Source organism: Corythoichthys intestinalis, chromosome 12 (assembly GCF_030265065.1).
Source record: "Corythoichthys intestinalis isolate RoL2023-P3 chromosome 12, ASM3026506v1, whole genome shotgun sequence".
In the NCBI taxonomy this organism is placed as follows: Eukaryota; Metazoa; Chordata; class Actinopteri; order Syngnathiformes; family Syngnathidae; genus Corythoichthys; species Corythoichthys intestinalis.
This window is the reverse complement of record NC_080406.1, coordinates 33,285,106-33,299,198: the sequence shown is the minus strand read 5'-3', so window position 1 is coordinate 33,299,198 and position 14,093 is coordinate 33,285,106. Positions and strand designations below refer to the sequence as shown.

The 14,093-nt window shown below is 37.8% G+C and overlaps 1 protein-coding gene across 2 annotated transcripts in view; it reads right to left on the bottom strand.

Moving 5' to 3' along the window:
* Positions 1–14,093, bottom strand: part of plekhm3 (pleckstrin homology domain containing, family M, member 3) — a 46,245-nt gene that overhangs the window by 11,208 nt on the left and 20,944 nt on the right. For both annotated transcript variants that reach the window (XM_057852940.1, XM_057852941.1), the window contains exons 4-6: positions 12,673–12,818; positions 12,401–12,594; positions 11,334–11,397 (exon numbers count right to left, since the gene is read on the bottom strand). In XM_057852940.1, coding sequence (XP_057708923.1) covers positions 11,334–11,397; positions 12,401–12,594; positions 12,673–12,818 — 404 coding nt within the window. The remainder of the gene's footprint in view (positions 1–11,333; positions 11,398–12,400; positions 12,595–12,672; positions 12,819–14,093) is intronic.

Here is a 14,093-nt window from a genome sequence, read left to right as displayed (position 1 = left end):
CATCTTAATTTCAAAGGTAAGCTTTACCTTTTTCCTTTTTTCATCACCTGCACTAACAGTCTTGGGACCAATGTTGATTTCTCCAACAAGAAAATCCACCGTGCGTCCGTCTTGCAGGAAAATGAAATTGCGAGGCTGTTATAAATCATCGTATTTCGAGCATGTCGTCATATGTCGGGACAAATGACAAGTCAAATTTTACGTCGAATGTAGGATTCTAAGTTTATGCGATTGTATGTCGAGGTATCACTGTAAATCTACTTTCCAAATCCGTGTCATTCTTTTAATAAAAATGTTCTATGTACAAAAGGAGTCTTTGTATTTATGAAGTACATAGAGATAAGAATTGTGATAACAACCTATTAACCTTTGTATCTTGGGAACATTCAGGAACTGTCCTCACTCTTGCACGCTGCCGTTGAAGCTTGTCCTCTCTACTGCATGCAGAGTCTTTGTGTTTTCTTCAAACCCGCTAAAGCGGACGTTAAACAGCTGCCTGATTCATTGACTCAAAAACCCACACGCACGTACGTGCATGCAAACAAAATAGCTGACCATTCAAATATGCTGATCATTGTTTTCAGCTGTATTTTTGTATTTACATTAAACTCTAGATTTGTCTTTAAGTGCTGGCATGTGGAATTATTTTACAAATTTAAATGCATTTTTGTTCAATTATTACCATATTAATAACTTTTTAAATTCAAAATGGCGTGAATTATTTTATTTACTTAGAAAGAATTAATGTTTCAAAAAAAAAAAAAAACTATGATTGTATATAAAATTGGGAATTTAAATTTTAAAATTTTGAAAAATATTTAAAACAAAAACAAAAGTACAACTGGTGTACACTGTATAAAAAAATAGAAATAGTATGTAAATACAAAAAAATGTAGTTCTTCAAAAATTACAATAAAAAACTGACAATATTTTGTTTTTCTATTCGTAGTCTTTACGGTTACAAAATGCAAACGAATTATCATGTACAATTAAATAAATAAAATAATTTCTACCAAAATATTTATCAGACTAATAAAAGAATCTTTTAAAAAGTAACTAAAAACCTTTAAAATTATTTTATCTCTTGAAAAAAAAATTAAACTAATAAAATATTGTAAAATGTTATTTATCAAAACAATAAGTACATGTAAATGATCTACTAATTTAAAATATTGGAAAACTATTAAAATAATGTTGAACAAAATATTTAATAGACCTTTTTTTTTTATATATATATACCAACCATAAAAACCTAATAGAATTTTAATTATTCACTATTATATTTACCTGTGAAAAACTTTTTAAAACTAGTACAAATACATTATATACAACCATCCTGAATTCTGTGCTAATGTGCTAACGTGCTAACGTGTGTGTGTGTGTGTGTGTGTGTGTGTGTGTGTGTGTGTGTGTGAGAGTGCACGCAGGCATGTCACGCTTTGTTTTCCCGCCTGTTGCTTCTCAATGTGAGCAATTAGCCGAGCACAGTGTGGGAGTGGAGGAGGTTAGGGGGGATTGGAGGTGGTGGGGGGGCTCTTTCACCGTGAGAGCGGGTGAGCGAGGGAGCCCCCTCCCCATCACAAAAGAAAAGAGGGGCAGGGTGCAACATAATCACCAACAAAAGAACTTTTCACTCATTTGTAGACGCTTTTCCTATAACCCCCACCCTCCTCCCCAAGTCCCTGCAGACCCCCAAATTACCCCTCAATTTACCTCCACTCCAGTGCTGCCATGTTGGCCTCATTTATACACACATACGCACTAACAGTTAGGATGATCAACTGTAATAATGAGATCAAGCTTACTGGACACTACCATTGTACTGTTAATTTGGATTTTTATCAGAATCACCCTCATTAGTTCGCATTGACGGTGGTAGACATCCAATCCATTTTAACTAGGATGGTTAGCAGAAGGCTAATGGATGCCTGTTTGTAAATACAGATAGTCCCCCAGTTATGACGTACCCGACTTTGACTTTGACCTGATTTTGACTTCACGATACAGGAACCGTAGAGCAGGTAGTACTAATGGCTCGCGAGGAAGAGCGCATGTACACACGAAAAGAGCACAAGGGCATGCGCGGACACGAGGAAGAGCGCATTTGTTCCAACGAAGAAGTCCCGCAGCCGAGCAAGAGAGAGAAGGGAAAGCCCGCAAGCCTGCGCGCACATTTGTTGCTTGTGAAGCATCCACAGAGGCAACACCTGTATATACAGTAACACCATTTGTACTGTTTATTGTGCGTTTTCAATTATGGTCGAATACTTGGGGCGAGTTTATGTGATTGTTTTTGATGATGTGCGGATGCTAACTGATACATGCTAATCACTTGTGTGGATTGTTATTGTTGTATCAGCAGCTAGTTATAAACCCAAATTTGAACTGCTGTTACTCAAGATGAAACTGATTTAATTTCATTTTTATTTCATTCTGCAAGTGTTGATGTCATGAGCAGCCGAATAAAGCCAGCAAACCACACAGACGTCTGTCAGCGTCATTTCGGAGCTTAGCTCGGTGTCTAGCATGTCGAGGGCGAGGACGGTACAATGATGTATAATAATTAGGGCTGTCAAACGATTAAAATTTTTAATCGAGTTAATTACAGCTTAAAAATTAATTAATCGTAATTAATCGCAATTAATCGCAATTCAAACCATCTATAAAATATGCCATATTTTTCTCTAAATTATTGTTGGAATGTAAAGATAAGACAAGATGGATATATACATTCAACATACGGTACATAAGGACTGTATTTGTTTATTATAACAATAAATCAACAAGATGGCATTAACATTATTGACATTCTGTTAAAGTGATCCATGGATAGAAAGACTTGTAGTTCTTAAAAGATGAATATTAGTACAAGTTATAGAAATGTTATATTAAAACGCCTCTTAATGTTTTCGTTTTAATAAAATTTGTAAAATTTTCAATCAAAAAATAAACTAGTAGCCCTTAGAGGTGTGCAAAATTTCCGATTCTTAGATTATTCGCGATTCGGCCGTGGAAGATTCGAGAACGATTCACAAACATCCAAATTCCGATTATTGAAATATGCCAAGTAAAGCGGAAGTACAACACACTCAGCGCGCCGCGCGGTCAATGAGCAACGGAGCGAGAGTAGCTAAACATCATGCTTCTCATTACCCGGCCCCTCGGGTAATGCCAATGCTCAACTCACGGCTCTAGCTCAACTCATGCCACGAGATAAAAAAACACAACAACATACCTGAAGCTGCTACAAAAGTACGTCATCCACATAATGTTACGGTAGATATCATTTATATAAGACTAGATGCACTACGGTAGCGGTAGCGTTTGCAGCACATCTACAAAAAGCTAGATGCAGACGTAGTAAACGGCCGCCATCTTAAAGCAGTACACTTCTCTGCAAGGCTGTTGTAGCGAACCTTCCAAGCAAACCTAATTAACTTTTTATCTAAAATACTCCTAAATCGGTAAAATATTGACTTGAATCTATCTTTAAAATAGTTTTAAAACTTTCACATGTCGAAAGTTGACAAAAGGGAAATTATGGATTAACGGGAGCAATTTTAACAACTTTAACGGTTGATTCACAACATTAAATTAATTGAATGTAGTTTAAAGCTGCTGATACAGAATGGGGACTGGAGTTTTTTATTTACTGTTATTTTTGTATATTTGTTTACTGCTATATGTTAACTTGATACTGAAATAGTAGTTTGGTTCAGCCTGAGAGTATTTTTGAACAATTTTGGAACAAATGTACAAAATATAAAAAAAAAAAAAAAAAAAAAAAAAGGGGGGGGGGGGTGCATCAATAATCGTTTTAGAATCGAATCGGACCATCTGAATCGTAATCGTAATCGAATCGTTAGGTGCCCAAAGATTCCCAGCTCTAGTAGCCCTATTCTGTCCTCAATGTGTGTGAGTACACAAATTGACAGATAGCGAACATAAGTTCCAAAAAGAAATCAGACGGTGTGGCAAAGTTGCATGGGCTTTACTGAAGTCATCTCTTTTTGACAGGAGCACGTTTCTTGTATTTTTGTAAAACTGAAAATAACAAGGCAATGTGTCAATAACTTGCATAAATCACAAAATAACATAAAATGTACACACACGTGTCCATTTGAGCAGTAGCACTAGCCAATTAGCTCACAAGCATCTAACAATGTAACTGCATTTCACCATATATGTGAACAAATTCAGATACACATCATCAATAACTATCTAATGCTCATGAATATAAACAAAGGAGGAATATAACTCACAAGCGATGCATGTATTAGACACAAACAGTGTGATGGGGCTATGAGAACTGCCACTGAATACTGGATGCGGACGTTAGCTGGTCTGAATAGCACTGTCTATTAGTGTGAGTTCGCGTCAACATATAATCACGTCAGAAAAGCGCGCCGAAACCCAAATAATCAGCTGCACTGAATCGCCAGCAGAGGGCGACATTACGCCACATCACATATGCAAGTCACACCCAAGCGCCAGCAGAGGGCGGAAAAACTCCATAAAACACAATTAACAAGTTGGCCTTTCACTGTACTGACATTTAAATCTGTCTGAGCCGGCCTAGTGCGTTAATTGTGTCAAATATTTTAACGTGATTAATTAAAAAAAATAATTAACGCCCGTTAACGCGATAATTTTGACAGCCCTAATAATAATTGTTTTTCATGTCTTAAAGGGTTAATTCCGATTTACACAGAAATTTGGGTAACGTCGCTAGTGTAGGAATGGAACCTGTTCGTAACCCGGAGACTATCTCTACTGAATATACTGTACATATTATAGGTTGACGTGAGAGCATATACAGTACATTATTTCGTTGACAACATTTTTCGTACAATGCTATTTCTGATTTGACCCTGACAAAATATGGATTTTTGGATGCTGATTTGGATACTTGGCAGAATGAAATTCTAATTACCTTTTACTTTAACTCATTGGCTGCCACTGACAGGGCTAAATGTTCAATCCATTTGAAGTGGCAAGGCTTGCAGCGAATGAATAAGTGTTCATTCTCTGTCAGCAACCCAGTCAAATTGATTAGAAGTCTACTATGAATGAATGAATGCCTTGATTGTCATTGGACGTCTAGCAACTGCAATAAGATATGGATATACAGTGAATCCCCCCGCCCCCAAAAATTGGAAACTTTAGGATTGATGCAACTTAAATATTATTTCTCTGGTCTATTTCTAAGTAAATAATTGACTTTTAATGGCAAGCAACTATTATACATGAAAAATTGCCACATTGCTACTCAAATATAGGATTTGTGGGACTATGCACATATACAGTATATATATATTAGCGGTGCAACGGTTTGCAGTTAAAAGCTGAACCGTACGGTTCGCCTTGTACGGTTCAATACGCCTTTATGAACCGCGCCTTTTCTGTTTTGCAATTAATGTATTCCGAACGCTTGTGAAATGAATTGATCGAGCTCTGTGTGCCTGTGAGTGACGTGAGGCACCGCTGTGGAGAAATTCCCACCCCGCAAGTAAATGTCGGATCGCTGTCAAGCACCTGTGTAATAGAAGCAGAGTAACGCCCTCTCTCGCTTACGAGCGAAGTGAAAGTGAAACAAGAAAGAAAACAAATACCTATGGCGAGCGGAGGAGTGGAGAGACCGAATTTTGAGGAAGCACCAGCTTCTTTCAAATCTGCTGTGTGGCAACATTTTGGTTTCCCCGTAGACTACAATGCGGAGGGAGAGAAAATATTGAAAAAAAATAAAATAATTGCAAGCATTGCTCAGCGCTTGTTCCCCATGCTAATGGCAACACTTTTATAGCATGACTCCGGCACCTCAGCCGGCATCACCCACAGATATCACTTTCTCAGGGCAGGACAACCCTGAAGATGACACCAGTGAAAACACACGGCGGGCTTCGTTAATTTATTTGCAACGACCCGCATTACATTGTTCCCTCGCGGACGTATTTCTCCAACAACGTAATCCCCGACATTTATGAAATGGCACACAAAGCCATCGAAGATGATTTCGGTAAAGCACATAGTTTCGCCCTGACCACTGATAGTTGGACGTCCCGTGCTACAGAGTGCTACTACCTAACTGTGACAGTTCACTATAACAAGTTGTACGGTCTTGGCGTAATTTGTACAAGTGAGCACTGATTTTTTAATGTGTACACTTTTTATCTAAAATACTCCTAAATCGGCAAAATCTTGACTTGAGTCTATCTTTAAAGAATGAAAGAGTTTTAAAATTTTCACATGTCTAAAGTAGACAGAAGGGAACTAATGCAAAAACGGGAGCAATTTTATCAACTTTAACGGTTGGTTCACAACATTAAATGACCTCCAAACATAGCAAAGGTTACTATGTTTTTTTTTTTTTTTTTTTTTTTTTTTTTTATGAAAAAAAAAAAAAAAGTGCAAGGTATCACCAGTTACTTTGCCAAGTAACTTTTTTACTACTGTGTGTGTATTTCAGTAGTCAGTCACTACACTAGCCAAAGAGCTAAGAGGCATTTTAACAGTCAAAAATGTTTACATTTTAAGTGTTTATTTCATTTTTTTAAAAGCAAAAAAAAAAAGGCAGTTTAAAAAAAAAAAAAAAAATGCAAACGCAAACCGAAACCGAACTGAAACCGTGATCCCAAAACCGAGGTTCAAACCAAACCGTGGGCTAACTGAACCATTGCACCCCTAATATATATACTAGTATATATATGGCGGAAAACACAGACAAGGCTGAAAGAGCAGTTTCTGCTCTTGCACTCCTCTTTAAAAGAAACTACTGTATTTGACATATTTGGTATATACAGTGGGGAGAACAAGTATTTGATACACTGCCAATGGGTATTGGCAGTGTATCAAATACTTGTTCTCCCCACTGTATGTCCGTTTTACCCTGAAAACCCCTGTTTACAGATGTCGCGCAACCACTTTTGTTTCAACCTAGACATAAGGTATTTAATTGTATTTACTATTCAAAATGTCTGTCATTTTTATCTTGGAATCATTGTATGATATCTAATATTAAGTTAAAAAAAAAAAACGACTTGAAAAAGTTATTCACTCGCATATTTTAAACTTTTAAACAACGTCACTATGAAAAAATTGGCGTCTGTAAAAAAGTCACGGATATCTACATCATAACTATCGCTTAATTGTATTTTTTTCATTACTGTCGCATTTCCTCCAATATTTTAGATGATAAATAATCAATCGAAACAAAGAAGAATTGAAAAAAAAAAAAACGTTTGAAAGGGTAAATATATGAAAATGAAAATCTCGACCACTCCTCGATGTCTGCGATTTCTGCATCGCCACCCTTGGTATATTACCATGTTTCACCCATAAAATCCCCCAAAAATCCAGCTGTGGCCATTCACAGCTGTGTTTTGACTCTCGGTGATACATGCTACATGGAGTTTTTGGATCAAAACAAGGTACGTACGCAATTACATTAGAGCTGTCCCGACTAGTCGACTTAGTCGACGTCATCGATGACGTAAATCCGTCGACGAGCACAACATCCCGTCGACGGTTAATGAAGGGTTAAAAAAATATATGCGCGGAAAGTTCAGAATGTCGGATGCTCTGTATGCAAGCAGGGAAAGCAGCACAAAGCCAAAAAAGCGCACCAGAGTGTCCAAAACATTTACTTATTTCAAAGAAACAAAGGAGGGTACACTCTTCTCTCCGGTCTCTTCAATGCCAAGCTTGGCTGCACGTCGGCCGTGAATAAACACCTCAAGCGCCGTCACCCGGTTTGTAAATTTTTTTTTGTTTTTTCATTTTTTGTACATCAGAGGGTGCTGTCGCCTTACTAAATAATAATGTTTCATTGACAATGGCCTATAAGTGCTATTAGTATTGTTCTTAATGCTAACTGAAAGGTTTATTTCATGTTATGGTTTATTTTATGGAATACAAAATTATATAAGGTTAAAAGGTCATAAATATATACAGTATATACAGTGATTGCACTCAAGGGAGAGATTGTCAATGATAAGGTAATAAATTAAGGTAAAGGCAATTCATATAGGCAATTCATTGATATATAAATAAGGTTTAAAAGGAAAAAGGTGAAAAGTTTTCGTTAATTTCTAATTGTGTTTTTTTATTTGTGTGCACCGTAGCTCTTACAGTGTGATTACATCAAGGATGGAATAAAAGTTGTAAACCATCAGTTTAAGAGACCATCTTTTCAATCGGGATGCTACACTAGTTAATTCTATCAGCATTTGAACTCATTGTTTATTTGTGATTTATTATTGTTATTTACGTGTTTATTTGTACTTTAATAAATAATTTAAGTGTTCCAATATGTTTTTTTGTGAATTGATAAGCGTCAACAAAACTTTCATTGCTAAATTAGTAAACAAAAAAATATATATATGTTTTTTTTAATTATTAGATTAGTCGACTAATCGTAAAAATAGTCGGCTGACTAATCGGGAGAAAATTAGTCGTTTGGGACAGCCCTAGATTATATCTCCTTAAAATCGTGGCGTCTTTAATTCTGCTCTTGCGTGCTCTCGCCTCCTGTTAGAGTTTTGCTGTTTAAAATTTTTTTTTTTTTTTTTTAAAGATGCCCTCCTGTTGAAAATTTTTCTTCCCCCAGAAAATTAAGATTTTAAGCTTTCCAATTATGTAACACACATGCATATAGGACAATTTTGAAATATGGCCAAATTGGGGGTCTCAGAGCGGAACTTTGAGTCACCTGAGTGTTTTCCGCCATATGTAATCGTTGTCAGTTAAATGCATTAATAACGGCGTTAATGAAAATCCCCTTTGACGCATTTAAAAAAAATTTTTTTTTACGTGTGATTAATTATGGCCTTTCCAACCCTTCGTAGTTTGGACTTCAAAAGAACCCAACGATATTGCGATGGAAATTTGAGTCTAGACTGGTTAAACCACATCTGCAAAATTTAGCATGATAACTTGTGCACTTCCTGCCCTTTAGATAAACTAACAAAAGTTGATATAGGATGTGCCTAACAGGTGTGAATGCCGCATGTTAAAGATCACATTCAACATTAGCAATGCCATATTTGTTCAACTAATACCAACCCACACGTTTTAATAATAGCCATCTAAGGTCACTTCTTAGTGTTAGACTCCTCTCAGGAACTGGAAGTCTATAAAGGCAGGTATCGCTTCCGTTTCAAAAGAGACACTGTGTTACAGACATTATTCCCTGTTGCACTGTTTTCTCTGAACTGCAGTTTGTCATAAAGAAATATCATCATTATACAAAAACTTTTCGTTGTCTTGGTTTCCCTGGACAAGACATTATGTAAATACAAAATATTTTAAATTATTATTTCTTCAAAAATTACAATTTAAAAAAAAAAAAAAAAAAAAGGAGGAAGTTTGAGGCATCGTGACGAGCATGATGAACCTGTCTGCTTTGTGCCACCCATTATGGTTGTTTTCGAGCATGTTTGGATTAAAATACAGCTATGAACTGTCTGGTGCTTTGCGCAGCTCTCGTAGCCACCCGAGAAGCACCGCATGCGGGCACAAGGATATGGAGGATCAGGTTGAAATCTTTGGCTAACTTTGGCTTTTTCTGACAGCACTACTACAGTGGTACATCGACATACGATCGCTTCGACACACGATCTTTTCGACATCCAACGAAAAATTTGACTTGCTATTTGTTTCTACATCCGACGACATGCTTGAAATACGACGATTTATGACAGCGCCGCAGTTTCTTTGTTTCCTGCAAGACGGATGTACGGCGGATATTCTTGTAAGAGAAATCAACATGGTTCCAAGAATGTTAATGTAGGGGGTAAAAAAAAAGGGAAAAGGTGAGGCTTACGCGTGCACAACTAGGAAGCACGCTGCGTGCATGTGCGGTCTTGGCCAAAAAAGTGGCGAAAACTAAGCACTTTACACTTATATGGATGCACAACATCATTTTAAGAAGCTAAACTAACACATTCCCTCTTACTCGACGCAGCGAGAACGAGCGGGAGCAACCAGCCGACGTAACAGTAAAAACATATAACGGTCACGCTGATAACGCCTCTAACTTATAAGAGCTTTATGGCATGAAGAGGAAATACTTACATTTGTTCATGGACGCACAGATTATACTTCCTCTAACAGGTGGCCGTACTCTCTTGAAATGCGCACCTAGTCTCGTATACGCAGGGCGCATGACGTAGGACAATAACCGGAACTAACTGACTGGTTGCTATGAGAGCGAACGCATACCCATGGAATCTTTCTAACAGGAGTATTAAAATTGCTAATAAAATCTGTTAGGATTATTTTAGATGCATATATGTTAAATTTTTCTTATAGAGTATTTGACGAGGAATATGATAGACCCATTAATAGACTTTTTTTTTTTTTTTCTTTATGTAGTCTCATGAATAATAAAATGACCTGTGAAAGTCAATGTAAATTGACTCGGCAACAACTCTCTCCAGGTTACACTTGATTAGATGTATCGCCATTGGCATATGTGTTGCCGTGCTTGCTGATTCGTAAGTGTGTAACATGCGCAAATTTTAAGGCTGGTTGGAACCAATTAACAGAATCGTTAAAAAATTAGCCAAGCGATTCCATGGAATCAGAACACTCAGAACCGGTTCTCGATTCCCATCCCTAATGACAACTATTATGATTGTAACATCGTCCCAAAAATCACCAGCTTTGTCAGTTTTTTTTATCATTTATTTCAGAACTTGTGCAACACAACATGCCTACTGTCCGCCGCAGCTGAACATGAAAAGTGAAAGTAAAAAGTCCTCCCTCACGCTATCACGTCAGGCACGCGGTGCGTTCAGGTGCACCACGCAAAATGCATTTGCCGCATTAGAACCTGATTCGTGTAGGTTTTCGGGCAGTGGAACGAATTAATGGAATTATAATGTATTTTTATAAGAAAATCCTGTTCGACATACGACCATTTCGACTTACAAAAAAGGTCCTGGAACAAATTAACTTCGTATATAAAGGTACCACTGTACATATATATCATATGACTTCAGAATTTTTTAAAATTACAAACTTGGCCATTTTTAAGGATATATAGTGTCACATGAATGGACACGACATTGAATTTTTGTGATAGTGGTTCCTTGAGATATGATGCAGGTCTTCACTGTAATTGTATTTCCAGTCATTTCAAAAATAAGGACAGATGATTTATCATATAAATCTTTCACAATATGAGTATGATTAAGGATTAAATAAATTTTTTCAAGGCAACACTGTATAATGTCTTAAGGACAAGTGCAACCTTTTTGTGTTGTTACACAACTTCTTACGGTCAACCGTTGCATTTTCATGCACAAATATTACACCTTTGTGTGCGTGTTTACCTGCTGCAGGTCAGCTATGGAGTAGAGGTGAATGTGCTGCAGCAAATACTCTCGAGGGAAAATTCTGTGGAGCAAAGGCAGAAAAATGAATGTAGATGGGTCATCCATCTTTGTCACAATGTTTAAACGTGGCTTTTCTGTGATCACTCTGTGTGTGTGTGTTGGGTGTGTGTACTGCTTTGAAACAGCCAAAAATGAAGGCAAGGAAGTAGTTTGTATGGATCTAAAATAAACATTTAAAAAGAACGGAAAAATAAATCAATGAGATGCGGCTTTGTACACATTACATACAGGACTTACAACTACATTTAAGGGGGGGGAAGTTACCAAAAGACAAAAATATGTAACTAAGTTAACTTAAACTATTTAAAAATATATTTTTTCTTAATTTAAATGTATTTATTCTAATATTTGCTCTTAAAATAATCTTATTTAAACAAATTGAAAATTACAAAAACAAAATGAAAAAACAAAACAGTTTCTGCGTTTTTTGTTCTCATTTAAAAAAAAAAAAAAAAAAAAAAAACAACTTTCAAAATATAGTTTTGGGCACTTGTAACATTTTATCCTTGAACTTTCCAACTCTTTTAACTTTCAAAGTTAATAATGTACATTACTACATTAAATATTACATTAGATTAACATTAAATATTTCAATTAAATTCAAATAAAATACATATGCATATAAGATTTAAATTCAGTAGATATTATTGTACATTAAAAATAAGTGTACAATTAAACTAAAAACATATTTAAAAACAACTTTTCTTCTCTTTTCAATTAAAGTGAATATTCTATGTAGAGACAATATCAAGATAAAACTGATGTAGACTAAATATGTGGTGTGCTTCTTCTAGAGGGGAAAAAAAGGCACAAGACTAATGACCCTGCAAATGTTTTAGCTGCACGACCATCATCAATTATACCATGTTTGAAAATGTGCAAACATGCGCCCCACCCACACATGTAAACGCAGACGTGCATGTATGTTCAGGTGGTCCCGCGTCAAAATCATTGCAGAAGACTCTGAAAAGGATCCCCTTCGATGAATGGCATGTTAACCGTACCTTCGCCGCAGGTCCTCGGCGATAGTGGCGCGGCAGCTAAACAGGTAGGCGCGTAGCGACTGCAGCTGCTGACGCAAGCGCAACACGGCACTGAGAGGCTCGCAGTGCTCGTACAGACCCCCGTTGAGCTGCTGTACGTCCAGCAGGGGCTCCTCATACACAAACTCCAGGAACTCCTTCGCCTGCTTGGACACCTGACCAAGATGTTTAAACCAGCTTTATTGTGATAACTTCTATTAAGCACGATATAACAGTGCGAGTGTTTGCACTACCTTGTGCTTACTGGTGTCCCAATTGTGCAACAGGCGGGCAGGAATGAGGAAGGTGTTGTCCTGGTGGCAGTTTTGGCAGTAATACCAGCCGCTGTAGTAGCACACTTTGGCTTTGCCTCGGGAGGCGCCCACTGGACGCTGACAGCCTGTGCACAGCAGTGAGGAGGCATCATGGCATCAAGTTCAGTCCACACACAATGACCAACATGCAAATGGTTCGCAATTCGGTGTCACTAATAGTGCATTATGGGTGGGAACCTCTTGGTACCTCACAAAACAGAGAATCGCATTGTTTGATTTTGAAAGAATTTATTTGCAAATCATGGTGGAAAATAAGTATTTGGTCAATACCAAAAGTTCATCTCAATACTTTGTTGTGTACCCTTTGTTGGCAATAACGGAGGCCAAACGTTTTCTGTAACTCTTCACAAGCTTTTCACACACTGTTGCTGGTATTTTGGCCCATTCCTCCATGCAGATCTCCTCTAGAGCAGTGATGTTTTAGGGCTGTCGTTGGGCAACACGGACTTTCAACTCCCTCCACAGATTTTCTATGGGGTTGAGATCTGGAGACTGGCTAGGCCACTCCAGGACCTTGAAATGCTTCTTCCAAAGCCACTCCTTTGTGTCCGTGGCTGTGTGTCTGGGATCATTGTCATGCTGAAAGACCCAGCCACGTCTCATCTTCAATGCCATTGCTGATGGAAGGAGATTTTCACTCAAAATCTCACGATACATGGTCCCATTCATTTTTTCCTTTACACAGATCAGTCGTCCTGGTCCCTTTGCAGAAAAACAGCCCCAAAGCATGATGTTTCCACCCCCATGCTTCACAATGGGTATGGTGTTCTTCGGATGCAATTCAGTACTCTTTCTCCTCCAAACACGAGAACCTGTGTTTCTACCAAAAAGTTCTATTTTGGTTTCATCTGACCATAACACATTCTCCCAGTCCTCTTCTGGATAATCCAAATGCTCTCTAGCGAACCGCGGACGGGCCTGGAAGCGTACTGGCTTCAACAAGGGGACACGTCTGGCAGTGCAGGATTTGAGTCCCTGGCGGCGCATTGTGTTACTGATAGTAGCCTTTGTTACTGTGGTCCCAGCTCTCTGTAGATCACTCACTAGGTCCCTCCGTGTGGTTTTGGGATTTTTGCTCACCGTTCTTGTTATCATTTGGACGCCACGGGGTGAGATCTTGCATGGGGCCCCAGATCGAGGGAGATTATCAGTGGTCTTGTATGTCTTCCATTTTCTTATAATTGCTCCCACAGTTGATTTCTTTACACCAAGCGTTTTACCTATTGCAGATTCAGTCTTCCCAGCCTGGTGCAGGTCTACAATTTTGTGTCTGGTGTCCTTCGACAGCTCTTTGGTTTTGGCCATAGTGGAGTTTGGAGTGTGACTGACTGAGATTGTGG